The 21,876-nt window shown below is 40.4% G+C and overlaps 1 protein-coding gene across 2 annotated transcripts in view; it reads left to right on the top strand.

Annotated features, from left to right (window-relative positions):
- Positions 1 to 21,454, top strand: part of PKIB (cAMP-dependent protein kinase inhibitor beta) — a 79,294-nt gene extending 57,840 nt beyond the window's left edge. For both annotated transcript variants that reach the window (XM_020794104.3, XM_020794103.3), the window contains exons 2-3: positions 17,735 to 17,912; positions 19,424 to 21,454. In XM_020794104.3, the coding sequence (XP_020649763.1) occupies positions 17,765 to 17,912; positions 19,424 to 19,509 (234 nt within the window). In that variant the 5' untranslated portion in view covers positions 17,735 to 17,764 and the 3' untranslated portion in view covers positions 19,510 to 21,454. The remainder of the gene's footprint in view (positions 1 to 17,734; positions 17,913 to 19,423) is intronic.
- Positions 21,455 to 21,876: the final 422 nt, after the last annotated feature.

The following is a 21,876-nucleotide window of genomic DNA, read 5'->3' as shown; positions in this document are numbered from 1 at the left end:
GGTCTGTGGTTTGGTGCCCTGCCCCCTCCAGCAGATGCCCATTTCACAGCAGGTCTCAGAGGAGGCAGAATGGGCTGTTGCTGCTGAATGGGCACCCGCTGGAGGAGCCAGGGTGCCAAAGCAGAGATCAGCTGTTCGGCTGGGAAACAAATTGCACTGAACCAGCTTCGTGCCAGTCTGTACATGGGGAACAACTTAAGAGCTTCTGTGTCTAATTGTGGATTTCTGATTCTGCAACACCTAGAATCGAGGGAGTGATCAAATAAGTAATCACCACTTCTTCTTTTTTTAATCTAATAGATGAAGAGAAGGGGCCACATCAGCTCCAAGAACAAACTGGGCTGCATGCATCCCTGAAGGGCCACTATTGCCCCCAAGGATACCCTTTGCCTTGCCGTAAAAATTCAAACTTCTAAATGGCATAGAAAACCTACAGAATCCTTGGGGTAGACAGTATGGCATTTAAATGTAATCCAGGGAGCCCTGAATCTATTTCAGATCAGAAAGGGTCATTTTTAGTAACCAGAGGTGGCCAGCAGTAGCTCTAGGAGAATTCAGAAGGTAACAGGAACAGAAGGTATAAGAATCTGGATATTCATCCTTTCTTTTTGTTGCCCCCAAAATTAAACCATGCCAGCTAATCAACTGGCAACATATTTCTGTGATCTTCTTCAGGGCAAGCTTCTCAGTAAAAGCCAGTTTGTTGATTTCGAGTTTGTTTAAGACCTAGTTAAAGACCCAGCTAGAAAGTACCTGCGAGGAAGAGATTAAAATTGCATGGAATGTTGTTAAGAGTGTTTCAGGAGTGTCACTTGAACTGTAAAAGGCAAATTAGTCAGACAGAAGATAAATGGTTGCTTTGTAAGACTGCCAAGTGAATAACAAATACTGAGACCCAGAAAGTAAGTAAAAAGAAAAAAGAATAAAAGGCAGATTTTAGAGCAGATTTGCTGCATCTGTTGTAATTAGGGAAGAAACTGGGAAGAATATAACTTGTTCTGAATAACAAGTCCACGGATTTTATAGCCAGGTTTACAGTATAATATATCTCTATACCTGGGACCTTTTATAACTGCAGTACATCACCTCACTCATCATTCCTTGTGACAAGTACAAAAGTCAATTATAAACTAACAAAGCAAAGAGTTGCGGGGCGGGGGGAGTTAATGATTTCTGCCATATAGGTGTTACATGGAGGCTCAAATAGTTTTTCATGTCTGCAGTGTGGTTACTGCTAGGGATAATATTTCTTTCGTTACTTGCTTAAATCATCTAGCAATTTGTTCACATTTAAAGTATAGATATTGTGCTTTTAGTTGTTGATTCCAGATGTTTGTCTGGGATTGGTGTGATGTAGTTCAAGGTTGGAAAACTGGAGCTCTGCTCATTTACAGTTTCCAGAGTGCCACACTATGGGTCAGACTAGCTAGTAGTGCTGGTGAATCTGGACTGCATAAACCTGTTGAGGGCAATAGGTTCCCCATGATAACCAGAGTAAATCCTATTGCCCTATCTCCCAAATGTATCAAATCAGCCCTGGCCAGACCTGGCATGGGGATTCAGCGAGTTGTAATCTGGCCCTGGCTTGAAGGAGGAAAGGGAAGAAGCATTCAGCAGATGGCTGCTTAACTCTCCCAGTGTTAGCATCTAGAATCATTTAGTCCTGCAGTAAGAAATATAAGCAAATATAAGCATCAGAAACACTGTTTTTTAGAGGTGTGGGGGGGAGGGAGGAAGATTAATCTGTCAGATTGACATCAGCAAAGATAATTCTCAAAGTTAATAAAATCAGGATTATATTTAGGAATTTATTTTTGGGGATTTGGTCTGTAATGGGGATTTTTTTTATAAGATTACTACATTGTGAGGAAACTATTACACCAGTTCATCTGACTGGCACAGGCACACAAAATAAATGGTTAAATTGTAGAGATGCCCTGAGTGAGTCACATTTTTTGGAAGCTGCACTAAGAGGTGAGGAAATCTTTCCTTCAGCTAAATTTTAATGGAAACCACACTGGTATAAAGTTCGTGCATAATACATTTTTGAGAGCAAGCAAATTCCTCATTTGACCTAAAACATCAGAGCAGCTTTTTCATAATGCAGCCTTTCCTAACTCAATTTGATTTAAGTCTTTCATCCTGAAATAGCAATCTGTCTTTTGTATTATGCTTGTGATAAGTATAACCTTTGACACTTGCTTGGCTGATGTGAACAACACAAAATGCAGAGTTTGAAATCCAATTGTGACCTCCAGTAGACCCAGTGCATGAAGAAAGGCTTATTCAGTCCACAGAAATTGAAGCCCCATTGATTCAGTTGGTCTACTCTGGCTGGGACTAACAGGTGGATTTAGCTGAAGCTTTCCAAACTGCCCAGCAAAAAATGGAAAGAGGAAACTGAATCAAGAAGATTTGGCAAGAAATACTATCAAGGTTGGAAACAGCTGAACAATAGAAGGGTGAAGGGAAACAGAAGTTCAAGGGAGTCTGGTTGCAAAAACAAGGTTCGGCTGGGATCCAGATGTGGTACAAGCACGATCCTTTTCCAAGCTTTGAGAAGGAGTCAAGAAGAAATCACAATTCGGGCACAGCCTCATAATTGAATGGCTGGTTAGAACAAGAGGAGGTTCTTGAGCAACCTTGAAGGAAGTGGCCATGCAAAGGAAGGCTAGGGACTGTGAGAATGAAACAGCTAAAGGGTTTTGAAAAATCTAAGCCTAGACTAGGAGTTCAAGATGGGCACGACTGGACTGGCAGTTTGGCCTGGCTCAGCACGGTGCCTACACAGAGATCACCCACTCTGCCTCTTTGGCTGGTCACCCACTCAGATGAGGAAGTGGGGCAGGGAAACCCACACTGCTGCTCGTGTGTGGAGGATAGCCTAAGGAGACAAAGGAGGGAAGTGACTCTTGTCAGTGAGTGGGAGCAAAGGACATGGTGCCTGTAAAACATCTGTGCAAGTGCTACGTTGAAGCGGGCTGAACTGCTGGACCATAGTTCATGCCATCTTTACTAGGGGTCAGCAGAATGTGATGCTCCAGATGTACTTTGGCAGCAGTTCTCATCACCTTTTCCAGAACAACTAATAATGAGACATGCTTGAAATTGCAATCCAGCAATATCTGGAGGGCTGTTGTTTGTCCACCTATAATCTAGACCATTGGTTCTTAACCTTTGTTACTCAGATGCTTTTGAACTGCAACTCCCAGAAACCCCAGTCAGCACAGCAGGTGGTGAAAGCTTCTGGGAGTTGCAGTCCAAAACTCCTGAGTAACCCAAGGTTAACAACCAGTGATCTAGACTAACAGGACTGCATTCAGAACTGCACTAAGGAGGAGTTCCAGGACTGCAGGATAAAGGTTCCTGCTTACTTGTCAACTCCTCACATGAGCAATAACCTGCCTTTCAAGGTTGTTGCTCCTCATTTGGGGAGCCACCATACAAGCTGCAAACAATGTGCTTTTGACGTGGAGGAAGCAACAACTAAGGGCTCAACTACACTATAAAAACAACATATAGTACTTAATATCATGGTTAAAATCAAAGTGTTTTCTATGGAAATGTGATGTATTCTGATTAGTCGATAAGGCTGTTAGTATTTTGTGCCCGCATTGCTTTGCTTCTGCTGTATAATGTATAATTGCCTATCTCACTCCAGTGATCTCAACCCCTTGCATCCTACTGCCTCTATTTACAGTCCATTCAGCATTAAATAGATTGAAGGAAGCCACTCATCACACCACCCATTAGTGACAAATGATCTTTCCCCAACTGCTTTGGATTTCTTTTCCTCCTCCTTCCCTCTCTTCTTTTTCCATTCCATTCTCATTCTCTCTCTCTCTCTTTTTTTTTTTTCAGTCAACAGTCCTTTAGTTGCCATCACTCTTCCTCTTTGCTCTTATGGGATACCAAAGTTGGAGTACCAAAGAGTTTGGAGCATGGGTTGTTGAGTTTGTTCTCCCCACCACCACTCTTCCTCCTCCTGTTTTTTGTCTCTTTTCCCTGAAACATGATTGAGCTGGAAAAGGACTTTGCCAAGCTTTTGGTGTTGAAAAATGACCACCACCACCTCACTCCCCGTACCTTCTCAATGTTATTTTCTTAACAGAGCACTTGCCTTTTGTCCATTGACTTGCAAGGCTTGCTTTTGCCATCCTCCTCGCTCAGCCCTGTCTCTAGCAGTCTGCCTTCTGGTCTCTCTACTCTGTGCAAGCTTGACACAGTCAGCACTATATCACCTGTCAAAAAGTAAAAAAGGGAAGAAGAATGGATGAAGGGGAGGGTGTGCTCCTGAAAATTACAGCAATTTCAGGTGTGGTGTGGTCTCTTGCAACATCCTTCCCAATGTGAACAACAATGATTTCAGCAGCAGAAGTTGCCAAGGGCATGCTGTAGAAAACTGTTATTCAACCCGTAACAACATCTCTGTGTAGGCAGCCCCCGAGAGGAGAGGGATTTACACTTCCCTTCTTGAGTGCTAGAGGCAACCAGATAAGTAACACTGGAATAGAATTTCTATATTTTATCACTTTCTGTTGTCACTGTGATCCTGATAACTAGGATTGACTGACTGCCAAGCAACTAAAAGATGATGGGGTTGAGAGAGGAATTCCAAATACTGTTCAGATGAGTCAACCAACTCATTGCCTTCAAGGCTTCTAACTTTGCTGTAATGGAATATAATATTCCAAGGTTTCCATCGCTACAGAAATCCTTCTCTTTCTCTTCCTGCACAAGTTGGTTTTCTTAATTCTTTATCCACTTAGCTTCTTAAGTATGCATGAAAAATAAATGAAGACAGTCTCCTAATTGGATCTAAGAAAGGCAACATCTGCAGCAAAATGTGTTCAAGAGTATACTGATTTATGAAAGGAAATGAAGTTGCTTTTCAAATGGGCAGTAAGACAACATTTGACAAACATCTTCATGAATTTGTAGATGCTGAGTGTTGGGGGGGGAAGTAATTCTATCCATTTATATCTGCTATTTTAGCATTTATTAATATGTTTCATATCTTCATAAAGTGAGCAAAGAATGTTTATGACCAGAGAGTATTTGCCTTGCAAAAACCACTAGAACGGTTACGTTTTTAATGATTGCTGGATTTTACTAGACTACTCAATACTTGGTCTACTTTTAATTGTTATTTTATAGTGTTCTTATGATTGTCTCAATATGAACCAAGTATACAATATATGCAAAATAAATAACTGCATTTCTCCAGGGATAGCAGCTGATAGCTATGAGTGTCATTTCCTACCCCTACCCCTCACAAACCATGCTATGAGCTAAGTTCATTCAGGACGTACAGAGGAAGTCAGGGTTGTTGCTCCATGCTTCATGAACTTTCCATGGGCAGTCATTTCATTTTTTCATGTGCTCTTTAAGATACCAATGTGATCTTCAATGTTGGGAGTTGGGACATTGACTTTTTAGAGTAAATTTTTGAAAAGCTCTTTTTTAAAAGATATTATCCTGGTTTTTTGTTGTTTTTTGGTAGGGTTTTTTGTTTGTGGTTATTTATTGATTTGGGGTCCAATGGGACAACTACATATCTTTAATAATGAGGATGAGGATGATAATATTTATTCTTATTTATTCACAGAGACCATTACCAGTGGTCTCTGAGTGGCGTACAACAATATTAAGACATTAAAACCATTAAAAATAGGCAATATTATAATAATATCCTATATTAAAAACAATCATTAAAACATTAATATTAATAAATCCTGCTGCTCATATGGCCAGATAAAGAATACTATTTAATTAAAATGCTGGCTAAACAGAAAGGTCTTTGCGTGGTGCCGAAAAGCCAAAAGTGTTGGAGCCAGGCAGATCTCTATAGAGAGGGTTCCAAAGTTGGAGGGCAACAGCCGAGAAGGCCCTATTTCAGCATGCCATCCCCCTCACCTCTTTTCAGGAATGGCACATTCAGAAGGGTCTCCTGGCCTGATCTTAGAGGATGGGCAGGCTCATATGGAAAAAGGCGGTCCTTTAGGTCACTGGTTCTTAACCTTGGGTTACTTAGGAGTTTTGGACTGCAACTCCCAGAAGCCTTCACCACCAACTGTGCTGGCTGGGGTTTCTGGGAGTTGCAGTTCAAAAACATCAGAGTAACAAAGGTTAAGAACCTAGGCTTTAGGTAACTAGGTCCTAAGCCGTTTAAGGGCTTTATATGTCAAAGTAAGCACTTTGAATTGAGCCCAAGCAGCAACCGGCAGCCAGTATAAATTTTTCAGAACCAGTGTGATATGAGTCCGTTAGACGGCACCACTTACCAGCCGCACAGCCTGGTTCTGTGCCAGTTGCAGTTGCCGGACTGTCTTCAAAGGCTGCCACACATATAGCGCGTTGCAGTATTACAGTACAGTGGTGCCTCACTTAGCGATGTTAATCGGTGCAGCAAAAATCACTGCTAACCGAAAACATCGCTAAGTGATTTTTAAAAGCCCATAGGAATGCATTGAAACCCCTTCAATGCGTTCCTATGGGCAAAAAACTTACCTTTAAGCAAAAATCCTCCATATGGTGGCCATTTTCGCTGCCCGGTATGCGAGGAATCCGTCCCGAAACACAGCGGGCAGCCATGTTTTTTACCTGGTGGCCATTTTGGAACCGCTGATCAGCTGTTGGGAAAACATCGCTATGCAAAAATCGGTAAGCAAAACAGCTTACCGATCATTGCAAAGCAATTTTTTCCCATTTAAAACATCGCAATGCGATCGCTTTTGCAATCGCAAAAACCAAATCGCTATGCGATTTCGTCGTTAACGGGGGCATTTGTTAAGCGAGGCACCACTGTAATTATTGTTAATAACATGAAAAGTAAGTTACTGGTTCTAGCTTAAATTTCGTCATTAAGCAAAGCTCTGAGCCAAAATTTTCTTTGAGCAAAGTCAATACTAGTGCAGTTAGGTAATTTTAGTCTTATGAATCTTTGCTCTTCCAGGATGAGTAGACGCTAGGTGCTGACTGACAGGATCTACTTCATGTTTCACAGGAGTCTCAGGTTCCACCAATTGAAAAAAGTCAGCAGCTATATAAATCCCATTGATCCAATGTGTTTGTTATTTATTTATTTAAAATATTTTTACCCTAGTTCGTAGTAGCAATTGGATTTGGGACATAACATGCTTGGCATGTTGAGGAGAGAAAGTGTTGCTGCTGTCATGTTCCCTTTTTATCCATATATTTGAGGATTTGGAAGCTCTGTTCTTTACCAACATTGGATAACTTTATGCCACCGTTGGATACACTCCTAAGCAAAGTGTAGCTCTGAATAGTCCCACTAACGGGAGGAAAGGGTGGGAAGGGACTGAGTTTGCCAGTCTCTCCCACGTCCCTCTGCAGCCTTTAGTACCACATCCTTCAGTGTTCGGGAGATTCCCCAAACTTGCAAAGGAAGTGTTTATAGCACACACAAAATTTGTGAAGATTGCTTCCTCTATTCTTTAACCATCAGAAATGTTCCACTGGACTAATTGCTGCCTCTTACATGTTACAGAATACCTATGTTGGATCCAAACTATTATAATTCTATCTGTGACTAGTCCATAATAAATTTAACCAAGAAAATGAATTTTCACCCTAGCATGTTTATAAGATATGCTATCAGAATGCTGGTTTTAAGTATAATTTTACAACATCTAGATGCAGAGACCTAGCCTATTTGTGTTGTCCTTTATTTTGTGTTTTTCCTTTTTTTCCCTCTCCTAAAGGTGAGAAAGGAATATCCATGCAACACACGTTTGTGCAAAATCAGAATCCATGTGTGGGCTGCAATTCGTAGTAGATAACAATCAGTGGTCAAAAACAGCAAGTAGGGATGGCACTGTTTCTAACCCTAGTTGGGCCCAACTGTGTCCCTAGAACTATTTTTAAAAAAAGTTTAGTCCTTCATTTTAATAATGTAGGGTTTATAGAAGAATGGAAATGTAAGCAATTAAAGAAAACAAATATGTGGTCTTCTTAAGAAAACAGTCAGGAGGAAATGGGATTGTAAAACCCACATCTCTTTCCTAGTTTATATATAATTTTGTGGGGCAACTGAAAGCAGAATTTCAGAGAAGTTATTCATATCACTGTTCTTGATTTCTGTTCCCAAATATTCACCCAACTTCCTCCTCGTGGCTTTCTGAACTACTGATTCTTTAAAGGTAAAGAGATGACTAAAACCTGACTCCTGCAGATCTGCCCAGATCTACCGGTTAGTTTAGATACAAGCATGTAGTAACCCTAGGTTAGATTTCAAATGTAATGCTATTTTCTGGACTTCCATAAGGATTTCTGAGTGCTATTCCAAAGAGTGCCTTGTGAGGGCAACATTGAAAACCATTTCCTATAAGTCCAGGTCTAATGCCAGAACTATACAGTACTCTGTTTAGCCCAATTGTGGTTTAGGGCAGTGGTCCCCAACCTTGGGCCTCCAGATGTTCTTGGACTTCAACTTCCAGAAATCCTGGTCAGCAGAGGTGGTGGTGAAGGCTTCTGGGAGGTGTAGTCCAAGAACATATGGAGGCCCAAGGTTGGGGACCACTGGTTTAGGGGACAACATTGATTCAGAAATCACAACAAAACATTGCTTGTTATTATATCTGAAGTTCCCCAATGGCCAACAGCATGATGCTTTAACTTAGAAAGTAGCTCACATGTGTTACTAGCCCAATGTATATGTTTTTCAAGTTTGCTGGCCAATACGTACCTGTATTAGAGAAGGAGCAACACTTCTTACTTGCAAAAAATTTCTTAGCCACGTGGCTAGAGAGTTATGAGCAGCCAGGTGGCTCTTCCTAAGCCATCACAAACGAGCATCTCTAAACCGGAGGTTGGCATCCACCGGCTAAGCACAGCCATTGAACACATTTGCTAGGGAGTTCAACAACTTGTAGTCCAAAAACTCTGCTGTATACATATAAACTTAAAATTATTCTTCTGTATCTTTCAGAAGGATGTGTCTATAAGGCAAAACATTCTTAGGAAAATGTTCTTAGCAAAAAAAAGTTGATTTTTTTTTCAGCAGATGTCTTGCAAATGAAGTTAACCTTTATGCTAGTTTTTATGCTGTTATTGTTATCTGTGTTGTAATTTAGTGTTATCATTTGTTGACTTTAGCTTTAACTGCTTTTATATAGCCCAGAATAGAGCTCCAGCACTAACAAGGTGGCATAATAAATAAATAAATAAATAAATAAATAAATAAATAAATAAATAAATAAATAAATTCACTTGATGCCCATTGCACAGATCCAGTCTGCATAAGAGAAGAAAAGTGCTGGATTACAAAAGGATTTACTGCATATGCAATCACTCTCCTCACTTGTCCTTCTTGTATTTATTTTATTTATTTAATACAATGTAATGTACTGAAATCCAGTCCATCTCAACAGATATACCCATTAGTAATATGAGAAATCAATTTGTAACCCTATAAAATGGATTGGACAGGAAGTATGTGAAAGCCTGTCACTGGGAAAACCATTAACTGAATATCTAAACACTGCAGGTGTTGCAGCTTATGTCTGCACAAGGACAATTGGCTGGTTATGTACTGTAGTGGGTGGAAATCAGGAAGGAGATAAGGTTAAAGGACAGGGATGCAAAGGATGAACAAGCATTTATGTACATGCATAAAATGTTTCTGTGCATTACATAGATAGCAGAACCAAATAAGAAGAGCAACCATTAAACTGCATTCAGATTCACCACTGATTAGATAGCTGGACTGCATGAGTGGCCTCTGTGGACCATCAGTTGTTTCTTCCAGTGGTTCTCTCTATATATCAGTCCCTCTTCCATACATAGGACACTCAGCTGCAGCACAATTCCTTAGTGATGTGTAGTCTTGTTGCTCAGCCCCTCTTCCTCTGCTTTTTGTCCTCTGATGCTTTTTGTCTTACTCCAGCATCCTTTTTCAAATTGATATCCTTCTTGCCTGAATTTTGTGCCCCTCACCTTTTTGCAGTTCATATTCCTTGAGCTTCAGGAGCATACATTAGAATGCAGGACCTAGTTAGTTTGTAGAATTTCTTATAAATACTACCTTGCAAGTGTACGATGGCTGAAGCCCAGAAGAAATGTTTGTACTTTCTGATGCAGCCTTGCAAATTTGTACCATTTTGCAATGGTTAAATTCATCATCTTATTTGCAGATTCATTAGATTGACATGGGAAAGGGTAGAGAAACTGAGACTGGTACTTTGCAGGCCAATTTCATAAAAGACAACTAAACAGCCCACAGAAACTAGGCTGGTTAGTTCAAACCAGGCTATCACATTCAATCATTTCCCATTTCTTTCAGTGCAAAGCTTTGTTTCAGTTTTTTTCTTAACATTGAAATGAATGGAAAAATCCTAATAAGAATCCAGGTGTGAAAGTCCTTGTGAATATTAAAACTGTCCCACTTGTATAAATGTTTATCACAATTTTTGTTACATTTATATCTCACATTTTCACCAGTTAGGGTGTTCTTTTACCCCACTTTATCCTAGCAACAGTCTTGTGATGTAAGCCATGCTGAGAGAGAGACAGACCACCCAAAGATTCATGGCTCAGTGGACACTACAAGCCCTATGTCTTAGATTCTAGCTCAGCATTCAAACCACTGTATCACACTATGAGCTAGTGGCTAAATCTGGTATACCTGAACAACTGCTAGCTCATCACCAGTAAGTTTACATGATGCTTCAGGTTTTATTGTTCTGCTATAGGACATAATTAGGACATGTGCTACACAAGAACACTAAAATCTGAAGTTTCATGGAAATGTTTAGGATCAGTGTGCAAGGATCTGTTGTCTCCTTTCCATAATTTAAACCAAAACTAAACTATTTGGAAAACATCACTTTAGCGCTTAAAGTTATAAAAGGCACAATATGGATAAAGTTTTTTGAGATTAGGAGAACTAGAGAAATTATTTTTTCAACTCCTCTTTAAAGGTTCCTTAGTGGCTTATGCACACACACAGTTTCCAGAGCACAAAAATGTTTTCTTTTCTGACTAAAATTCACAGAATCTCCAACTTTTCCATGGTCCAATGGATTTTTCCCCCTGAGGCTGGAACCATCTTCTCTTGATCAGCCGGTTTGTTGTTGTTATGAGTGATTAAGTTGTCCACAGTTTGTGGTGACTCTATGAATGAGTGATCTCCAAAATGTCTTGTCTTCAAAATGTCTTGTGCTCTGCTCTTGTAAACTCAAGCTTCTAACTTCTTTTAGGGAATCAATCCATCTCACATTGGGTCTTCCTCTTTTCAGGCTGCCTTCAACCTTTCCCAACATTATTGTCTTTTCCAGAGAATCTTGTCTTCTTGTGATATGCCCAAAGGTAGTTTTCAACATTTTTGCCTTCAGAAATGGTTCTGGCTTGGTTTGATCTAGGACCTATTTGTTTGATTTTTTGGCAGTCCAGGATATCCACAAAGCTTTCCTTCAGCGCCACATTTAAAACCAGTATCTTTTTCCCTATCAGCCTTCTTAACTGTCCAGTTTTCACAACCATATGTAGCAAGAAATGCTTGATGTTCAAGACTGATTCCAAAAAAGGAAAGGCACTTCAGATCGTATTACAAACATCCACTAGTTACCATACTACAGTGCCCCAAATAATTTCAGAAGATCGGTCTATGTTTTATAGTCTACAGCAGTGGTGTCGAACTGTGGCCCTCCAGATGTTCTTGGCCTTCAACTCCCAGAAATCCTGGCCAGCAGAGGTGGTGGTGAAGGCTTCTGGGAGTTGAAGTCCAAGAACATCTGGAGGGCCACAGTTCGACACCACTGGTCTACAGCAAAGACTGACTGTGTGGATCATGAGAAACTATAGGTTCTTCTGAAATAAAAGGGTCTGCCTCAGCACTTGATTGTCCTGATTAGAGATCGGCACAAACTGAACTGTGAACCAAAAAAAAACTGATGAATCATGCTGGTTCATGATTCAGTTCATGACCCAGTTCAGGGATCCTCTGTTGCCAAAGCAAAGCAATACACTGAACTTTTTTCCCCCTGGTGCTTCATTTTGCTTTGGTAAAACAGATGCCCATGCACCTCTTCCTACTACTCCCATTGCCTCCCTACCTGGTCCTCCTGCCTCCACTGCTACATCCGCTGCTGTCACCATAGTCAGAGCAGAGAACCAGCTTCCGTTCCAGCAGCCTGGACTGCTGCATCTGTGCATGTGCCCACTGACCAGCTGATCAAGGTTATCAGTTGGAGATTGGGTGCATGCACAGAAGCAATGCCCAGGCTCCTGGAAGGGAAGCCACAGTGCAGCGGCACAATGACAGCCATGGCATTGTGACATGAGCAAACAGGTCCCCCCTCCCCCACTGGGCATGAACTGAAAACTGAACTGAGAACTGAAGAAGAAAGTGCCAAAGGAGGACTGTAGCTTAATATTAAGAAAAAAATTGTGACTACAGAAGAACTACACAACTTTAATGTCAGCAGTGAAAAAATTGAAATAGTGTAATATTTTGTATATCTTGATTCAACCAGCAATCCAAATGGAGACTGCAGCCAAGAAATCAGAAGAAGACTGAGACTTGGAATGGCAGCAATGAAATAATTAGAAATGATTATCAAGGTCATTCACATTCTTATATTTTCAGTCACTGTGTATGGATGTGAAAGCCGGACAGGAAAGAAAGCTGACAGGGAAAGAATGATTTGTTTGAAATGTGGTACTGGGGGAGAGCTTTGTGGATGCCCTGGATTGCCCAAAAGACGAACAAATGGGTCCTAGATGAAACCAAGCCAGAACCATCTTTGGAGCAAAAAATGCTGAAACTGAGGATGTCCTACTTCGGACATATCATGAGAAGGCAGGATTCTCTGAAAAGCCAGTAATACTGGGAAAAGTTGAAGGCATCAGGAAAAGGGAAAGACCAAATATCAAGTGGTCTGGCTCTCTAAAGGAAGTCATGGGCTTGAGTTTGCAAGAGCTGATCAGGGTTATTGAGGATAGGACATGTTGGAGATTGCTCATTCATAGGATCACCGTAAATTGGATGTGACTTGATTTTATGTAACAAGAAAAGTTGAGCCTTTGTTACATTTAGAGTGATATTGCTTTCCTTGAGTTTTCTTTATGCTAATAAACAAGAAAAGGAATTGTAAACTGCTTTCTTAGGGATATAAGCCAGTGCTACTGGAGCTGTATGATACCCTGAATCAGGCTAGCTTCCTTGTTGTATAGGGCAAGGAAATCCTATATGACATAAGACTTATGCTGAACACAGAGCTGCACTTGTGTGTGAGCGAAAGAGAGGGAGAAAGAAAGAGAGAGTTAACATCACTGCAGCTTTTCAAAAGGAATGGTTACCTAAAACCTGATAGATAATTTCAGTGTGAATGTTTTGCACAAACTGAACAAGCATCAGAGTAACCAAGAATAACTTGCCTCAAAAAACTTGAAAGGCCAACATTTTCAGTTTGACCTCAGAAATCCTTATAAGCAACTGCAGTAATTGGTTGAACTCAGTACCTCTGGGCTGGAAACAGAAGTACAAAGAACTGGTGGCGGGGTTAAGGGTTTGTCTTTTTTCAGAGGTGACTAGAGAACAGAACTGAGTTAAGCTGCTTTAATAAACGATGATCCAAGGGATGAATGACATTTGAAGGATAAAATACATTGGTATTTGTTCCTGGATGGAATCACAAAGAGTTTATGTATGTATGTATGTATGTATGTATGTATGTATGTATGTATGTATGTATGTATGTATGTATGTATGTATGTATGTATGTATGTATGTATGTATGTATGTGTGTGTGTGTGTGTGTGTGTGTGTGTGTGTGTGTGTGTGTTTATTTATTTATTTATTTATTTATTTATTTATTTATTTATTTATTTGATTTGATTTGATTTGATTTGATTTGATTTGATTTGATTTGATTTCTATCCCGCCCAACTGGTATATTTATACCACTCTGAGCGGCTAACAACAAAAAATATACAATTATAATAAATCTTTCTTTTATTTGACCAGCAATACTATCACAATAGAATGGCCTTTCCTATTCTTTTTAAATATATTTTGTCATAATGGGGAAATATATGTATATGCATTATAAACAAGAATGACATTTATACAAAACACAGTGTCAGCGTTACCTAGTACAATAATGATGCAGACATGCACACATAAACAGAAACACATTTTAAATATTAATCTAATTCTAACAAGGAAAATCATTTACTTCTCTTAATGTCCAAGTTATACCAGCCCTCATGGAATCAGTAAAACCACAACAGACATCAGGAAACAAGCAGGTAAATATTCATGCTATTCATGTGCATTAACACACATCTTTCCCATATAGTAGTGAGTGATTCAGTAGATGGGCCTTAGATGCAGAGATGAGTGTAGAAGAATCATTTTGAAGAACCGCAACTTTCCAAGTCTCCCATCTAATCACGGTGGTTCAGGGATTCTCGGAGTTGAACCCCACCCCCAGTAACTTTTTTGACCTTTTGATAAGGAGAGAAGAAGGCCATGAGAAGAGGTTGCTTTATTCATATAAGGGGGAAGCAAAGCAAATACTTAGGAGGCGAAAATAAAAAAATAAAAATCCAGTGAACAAAGACCAGCAGAACACAGTGAGAGTGTGTGGGAAAGGATACCCTGATTAGAGGGGATGGGTGCCCAAATGCTAAACAAGAAGAGTCTTTTTTAGGAGGCAGGCTACATTGTCATGTTGTGTGAGGGTCCAATGTATTAGACCTATTGTTCAAGTGATGGACATAGACAGTTATGGTCAATGGCATTTAATCTTGAATATCCTTCCAAAAGAAATGCTGTGGTTTTAACATCACATTAGTGATCACCACATAAAAGACAAAATCGTGTTTATTGGACTTTATTGTGGTATAAATTCCATCTACTTGTGAAATGTCAGTTTTCAGACTACTTTCTGCTTTTCACAGAAATGCCACAAATTTTTTTTTTTCCTGTACCTTTTTGGCCCCATGCTTTATAGTACTTTGTTCAGGAACATGTAAATCTGTTGACTGACCATCATACTTCATGCATCTATTGAACTGGGCTGTAGTCTGCAAATGTTACATTACAATACTGTAAACCTGTTGACCTTTAAAATGAAGCAAAGACAATGTTGCCTTTGCTTGATCTGTACCTAAGAGGCCGATCATTATAGCAACACAATCCAGCCCTCATCAAAGATTGGCTAGTACATTTCCCCCTTGAATTGCACAGGTCTGAGCAGTACAATTTTAATTGTGCACAGATTTTTTAAAAATAAATACATAATAAGTATTTTGCTGCTATTCATGTCCAAGTTGAGAAAGATGGTTTCAGATTTGCCAAGTTGTTGGCAGTGGGGCGGATCCCTGGTCTGATGGTATCATCCCGGCCAGTCCACCCTTGGCATGGCAGGGTACTGGGGCATGCCAGGAGGCTGACACAGGCCAGGGGAGGTCACAGTGACATGCTGCTCCATTGCAGGGGGGGAGGGGGAGGGAGGAGATACCACACTTCTGTTTCCCCACCATCTGATACAGGCTTTTTCTATCCTTTAGCTGCCTGTGTGTTAATCAATTGTTTATGCTTTGTAGCTTCATTTTGGGGGGGGGCATAAGATTTGTACAGAGATTTTGAACTACAATACCCCAGCACTGTTGAAGGGAGAAATGTATTTTAACAGAATGTGGGTTGCTGTTGTTTTTCATCTGAAAACATGGGTTGGATCCAAAGTCTGTCTTCCTGAGTATCAAAGGTAGGCGTGGTTCAGCTCCAAGGACTCATACCACCTCAGGCCCAATGTCAAGAGCTCCCTGGTGTTGTGTCTCCTCCTCACCACCACAGACTCCTTTTTCAACTGCCTCTCATTCTAGTTCAGGCCACGGTGGTGGTCAGAAGAGTCAATACATGCCGTTTCCTGCTCTCTTCCATGCTCTCAGCCTATCAAAGAAATAGCTGTGAGGAGGAGCAGAAGTAGCAGAAGCTATAGCAATGGCAATCGTGGCTAGTGGGTCCCATAGCAGGTACATTGTGCAAGGGCTCTTATAAGTCTAGACCCAGCATTGAGCGCTCCCATAAACAGATCCCTCTCCATTCATGGAAAACAATGAAATCTAGTGGAAAAGGTAGTTTTCTCCCATTCTCTTCTCTCTGCCAGCCTCTGGGCCATGTGGCACAGTTGTCTTCAGCCCCCCCCCCCCAATCCTATGAAGCAGATTTTCATGGGGAAGAAGGAATCAGTGAAACTTGCCTCTTTCTCCATCAGAAGTATCTTGTGGGTGGTGTCCCTTTTCACAGGAACTGGATTCAACCCTATATCTATTGCACCACACTTCTCCACTGCTGTTCATGCAGCACCATCCTGTGCATATTTATTTGGAAGTCTTTCCCACTGTCTCCTGTAGGGATTACATAGGGTTACAGCTTAAGCTAAAATGCTGCACACGTTTAAGTGGGAATAACCACACCGATTGATTCCCAGTGTAGTGTAGTGAACAGAGTGATAGACTGGGACTCTGGAGAATAGAGTTTAAATCCCCACTCGTCCATGGAGACTCACTGGGGGAGTGGAACTGGTAAAATCACTCCTTAAATATCTTTCTTGCCTTAAAAACCCTATTAGGGTCACTCTAAGTCAGTTCCAACTGGATGACACCGAACGCATGCGCGTGCACACGCACATGCAACCTCACTGAGCTGAGTGGGACTTGACTGTGAATAAAACACTCATAGGATTCCGCTATAAAAGCTTGTGTTAGTCAGAATTTGAAACAACATTTTAACCCCTCCCTTTTAAAATTTGCATTTCCTAAACATGGCTGAGCATTTGTTTCAAGTATAGGCTAGCCAGTGTATGTTTCCCTTTCTGACCTTAATGTGCTGTGAGATAGGAATGGTCTATATGCATTTGGTTCAGAGCATGCCTCAGTTTGTACCCCTCCACCATGTCTCCTCTTATCCTTCTTTTTCTTAAATGAAACAGCCCTACCTGTTGTAACTTTTCTCTATGGGGTTATCCCAGTCCCTTGACCATTCAAGCAAACAACTGGGAATACCATCTTCAAGGTAGTCCTCTTTTCCCGCTTTCTCGGAAATGTCAAAAAGCTGCTTCCTGGATTATAAATATAATATGTAGTTTGAGGTTGATATTTTTTAATGTTTTCCATCAGATCTCAACCCCTTCATCTCACTGTATGTTATGCCTGTTTTCTTTCCTCAAGTGCCTAGACTAGCTGCGGCTTTATCTCTCGACATACATTTGAAACAAAGCTTTCTTTCTGTAGCTCTTTAAAACTGTGGGAGGGTTTTGTTTCTGCCTAAAAACAGGGCACAAAAGGTTCTTCTGAAACAGAACAATAGGATAGGATAGTGTTCTTCCAATTGACTGGTAAAACTACTCACAAAATACACAGAAGGAAACAGTTCACTGAAAGATGTCAGTTCACAAGAAACTATGGGTGCTGCTTTTGTCCTATTCATGAATGTTGAAGATTCTCTTTTCTGCCTAGTCAGTATTGATAAGTGCAGATGAAAAAAAGTAAAGTAAATTGTTGGGATGAAGTTTCAGCATTGGTGTGTTGAAACCTCTGACATTTACTGAGGAACAACTGGCTCAATACTTAGATCAGCCAGCTGACATTTTGATTTTCAAAAGAAATAATGCTACCTTGTGTTAAATAACAGGATTGCTTCATGTTCTGACATCACTGGATTGTAGAAGCTGAGGATCTTCTTTTTAATCTCTTTGTTTTATAGTTGATGTTGCTATGAGGAAAGAGGTCAGAGATGACTGATGTGGAGCCCGTAATCACAGATTTTGCAGCATCGGGAAGGGCAGGCCGCCGAAATGCCTTACCAGACATTCTGGGTTCTTCTGCTGGAGCTGGAACGTCGGATCTGCCACACAAGTTAGCTGAGCTCTCCATGTCAGAAGGTTAATAACCACCAATGATTAAGAACTAGAAGTTATCCTTGGTTGACATCTAAAAACTTTCCCTGTTGGGCCATACTGGGAAATTTTATTACACACACACACACACACACACACACACACACACACACGTCTTAATTATCCATATATATGATGGATATATATGATGATCTTTTGCTAATTTTATATATTTTATATATATTTATATAAAATATTATTTATATTTTATATATTTCCCCCCTCCTTGCAAGGTCCCAACTAGCCTGTGGTTGGGACCCAGTTGTTGGGACTGCAGGACAGAAGGGTAAAGTCCAATTACAAAAAACGGAATGATTTTACCAGCAATGACAATTTTGAGAAATTAAAGACTTCCCTTGTTGCCCAACACTTCCTCACAAGGGAATACTAAGGGAACTTGAAAATTTTGGGAAGGAGGGGGTCAGAAATTTTTTATTTTTAAAAATTTTAAAAACACATCAGCTATACTGTAGGTTATGCTGCTGAATTTCAGTCTGTGTAACTTCTGCACAGGCTTAAACCAAACAGCACGTTAGCACTTGTCTCCTACATTTTCTTCTCCTCCTCAACGCAGCCCTCTTTGCTGCCCAGAAATCTGTTCCAAAGAGCTTCGTGCAGCATGTTTTGAGACTGCATGGTAGAAAAGAATGTTTGCACCCAGAGGTGGCTGCCCCTTAGGGCAAATGGGGCACTATCCTGCCATAGGCTCATGCCTTCCCAGCTAGCCCACTCCTGCTGGCCCCAATACTAAAGGGCAAGGGCACCCTCCAAATGTTCTCTTCCTGTTGAACTGTATATTATTGGAATTATTTGGGGGCGGGGGGGGGAGAGAGAAATGAAAGAATGAATGCAAATGAATATGTCAGTTGACCAGCGATAGGATGAAAACAATAGGATGTGGAAGTGCTTATAGTGGGTAATTTTACTCTACTGTGTTGCGGTGTGAATGAATAGGATTGGGGAGGCTGAGACAGGGTCTGAATAAGCAAATGCCTTCCTAGCCATCTCTCCCTCTCCCATGTCTATGTATGTATATGTGTGAGACAGAATACTTCTTTGCCTGTGTTATGAATGCTCACTTTCATCCCTGCCTCTACTTGTTGCTCCTGCCACTATGAGCTGTTCTGCCTTCTAACTCACCAAACATGGGGTTGGGGTTGCATTATTAGCCAGTCCTGATTACTCCCCTCTCCTCCTTCAGCTGCTGGAAGCAATTCTGTCAATGAAACCACTTCATTGGAGCCTGTTTGAAATTCCTTCCTTCCTTCCTTCCTTCCTTCCTTCCTTCCTTCCTTCTGTAGTATAATTAATGCACACCCTTCCTTCCCAAGAGGCTACTATAAAACCTCTCAAATTCTGTGAAGTCTGTGCAGCTCCAAATTAATACAACCAAAGATAATTCAAAATGTTTATCAAACCCCTAAAACTATGTATTTTGTGATCCAGTTATTAAGTTCAAATGTAATGAGATGTTTCTCATGTATACTCTTCTACAGGTGAAGGAGCTGAAGGTGGGGAAGCATCAACTTCTGATGCCACAATGGAAAATCAAGAAACAGACGGAAAGAGTGTGGAATCCTAATATCTGTGAATTTTTTGCTTTGTGGTGATCACCAACAGATTTCACTCCCAGTGTCTGGTCTGCAAGATTCTAAAACTCAGAATTCTTGTCGCTGAGTGTCATGACTAAGGGGCTACTGAAGGGTTTTAATGATGCTGCCTAGTCTATCAAACAACCTGCTATCTATGTTGAAGTTGCAGCCAACATTTGTTGGATGCATGTAAAGGGTCCCCCCCATCTTGTAAAAAAAAAATCAGCTTCACTGTATCTTTCTGGACAATGTAAATAATCAAATACAATAAGAATCCAGTTGTTTGATTACCTCTTGGGGCCTTTTGAGGTTATAATTGTAAAAAACCCTGAGGGCTTTCTCCCCCTCTTCCACAACATTGTTAGCTCTTATTCAGAACCAGTGGTGCAATTAAAGTTACATAAGGTATGCAGGATTCAGCTTGCTGTAGTCAGGTAATTTCATTGTGGTTATAGGGAAACATACAGGAGAAAAAGGATGTGTGAGCACAATGACCTGAAAAGACGTATGTATTTGTCAGGGGATAGGTTACAACATAGGAGGACGTTGATGCAGAAGAGATCAAAAGACAGCCTTGCTCATATTCATCACTTCTTTTGCTAAGACTACGATCAGCCCTACCATCAGGCATAGTAAAACAGATGCCTGATAGATGCTTGGTGTGGAGTGGGCACCATCAGACAATCCCTCACATTCCCTTCTGTCGGAGAACTGATATGTGGTCTACATAAACTAGCCTGCTCCCCTCAGGTGGGAAGGATAAACCAGCCCCATCCTCAGTGCTGAAGTGAGATTCACTGGCCAATTGAATTACATTATTTGTAATGCAGGGAGTGTCATGTTATCTTTCTTCTCAGGCAGCAGAAGGTCTTGAGAAGGCCCTCAGTCAAGAAGTCAGTGAGAACTCCATACACCACTTCTGGAGGACAGTAAGCAGAGGCACTCAGTTTGAACAGCATCACAGATAGATAGCTGCCTTTAACTAAAGCAAAATATTTGCCCATCTGACCCGATATTGTCTTGGGGGCTCAGTTATGGGTCTTTAATGAACAAGTCCTACAATATCTTCATAAAAAGTTTCAGGCTTGAGAATATTAGGACATCATGGGCACAGTTGAGTAGGTTGCCATGATCTTCCTTTAACCTCACATTCCACACAGTGATCACAACAACAACAGACTGGTGGGAGTCATGCATTTTTCCAGCAAGGGAATATTGAAGACTGAATGTTGGGAATATGTGGCATCCTACAACGGAGTTCTCTGGATTCACAGTTGTATTATGTGATTATCTGGAGAGGCTTTCCTTTATTGATTTTAAAGTTCTGTTTTCTGCTCCCCATCCCTTGGACATCAAATTTCAAATTCTCTAGAATTGGTGGTGAATACAGCTCAGAATCATGTTTGACCATTAAAAGAAATGGAATGTCATCTGTCCATAACGTCATCATGCCCTGACTGAAGCTTGGACTCTACCTAGAGAGGCACTAGTATGAAGAAGGAAATGAAAAAAAATGCACTTTCCTTGCTCATTCAGAATATCATGATGATTTCAGATTGCCTCAGTTTTAGGATCCCTTTTGAGTTTATTCTGTACTCTCCTCTCTCAAATCTGACTTTTTCACTAATCTCAGCAGTCTTGTATCTACAAGTTTCCAAAGTAAACTCCTGGCGTTTGTTTATGATTTAAAATGCTTTAGTTCAGCATGAAAAAATGGCGTTAGTTATAATCTCTTTGGGGTTTTTTTTGTCTGTATTCACTTGTGTTTTCAGAAGGCCAGGGACACATGGTTTTCATTTGACTTAGAGTATGGGGTTATTGCCTCATAACTGATCTTGTTTAAATCATTATTGTTAAAGCATTTTCTTTCTGACATATTTTGCCTGTACCAAAGGACTGATCCATGTTTTATAATAAAGAATGTATTATTTAAAATATACTGACTCTATTTCTACAACAGTTCTGTGGTCCTACTGTAGAAGCCCTTGCATAAAGCACAGTCAGCTGAATCCAGACTGAAGTAAAGCCTGTTGAAGGCCACGGGAATTAAGTTAGCCATTACTCTGTGTCAAATGTCCTAAAGGAAGTTTGTTTATTACGTGGAACCAAGGCTTGGAAAGTTACATTTTAGAAGTATTTTGTTCCTGTTGTTCTTTTTAGTATTTTTAAAGTAGTTTATTGCTGTTACTGTTGCAGTGTTGAAAAAAAAACTTCTTGTTTGCAGCTCTTTAAACTTCTTGTTGCTTTCTCATTACTTTCTTGAAAAAAAGCCTTTGGATAAGAGTAATTTTAAAGTTATCTTCAAAAGCAGCTGGAAGACATTCCTTGTTACATTGGTAGTGTATTTTCTTCATCAT

The sequence above is a fragment of the Pogona vitticeps genome, chromosome 1, assembly GCF_051106095.1.
Source record: "Pogona vitticeps strain Pit_001003342236 chromosome 1, PviZW2.1, whole genome shotgun sequence".
In the NCBI taxonomy this organism is placed as follows: domain Eukaryota; kingdom Metazoa; phylum Chordata; class Lepidosauria; order Squamata; family Agamidae; genus Pogona; species Pogona vitticeps.
Note: the sequence above shows the minus strand (reverse complement) of the source record. Positions and strands in the feature narration are given on the sequence as shown.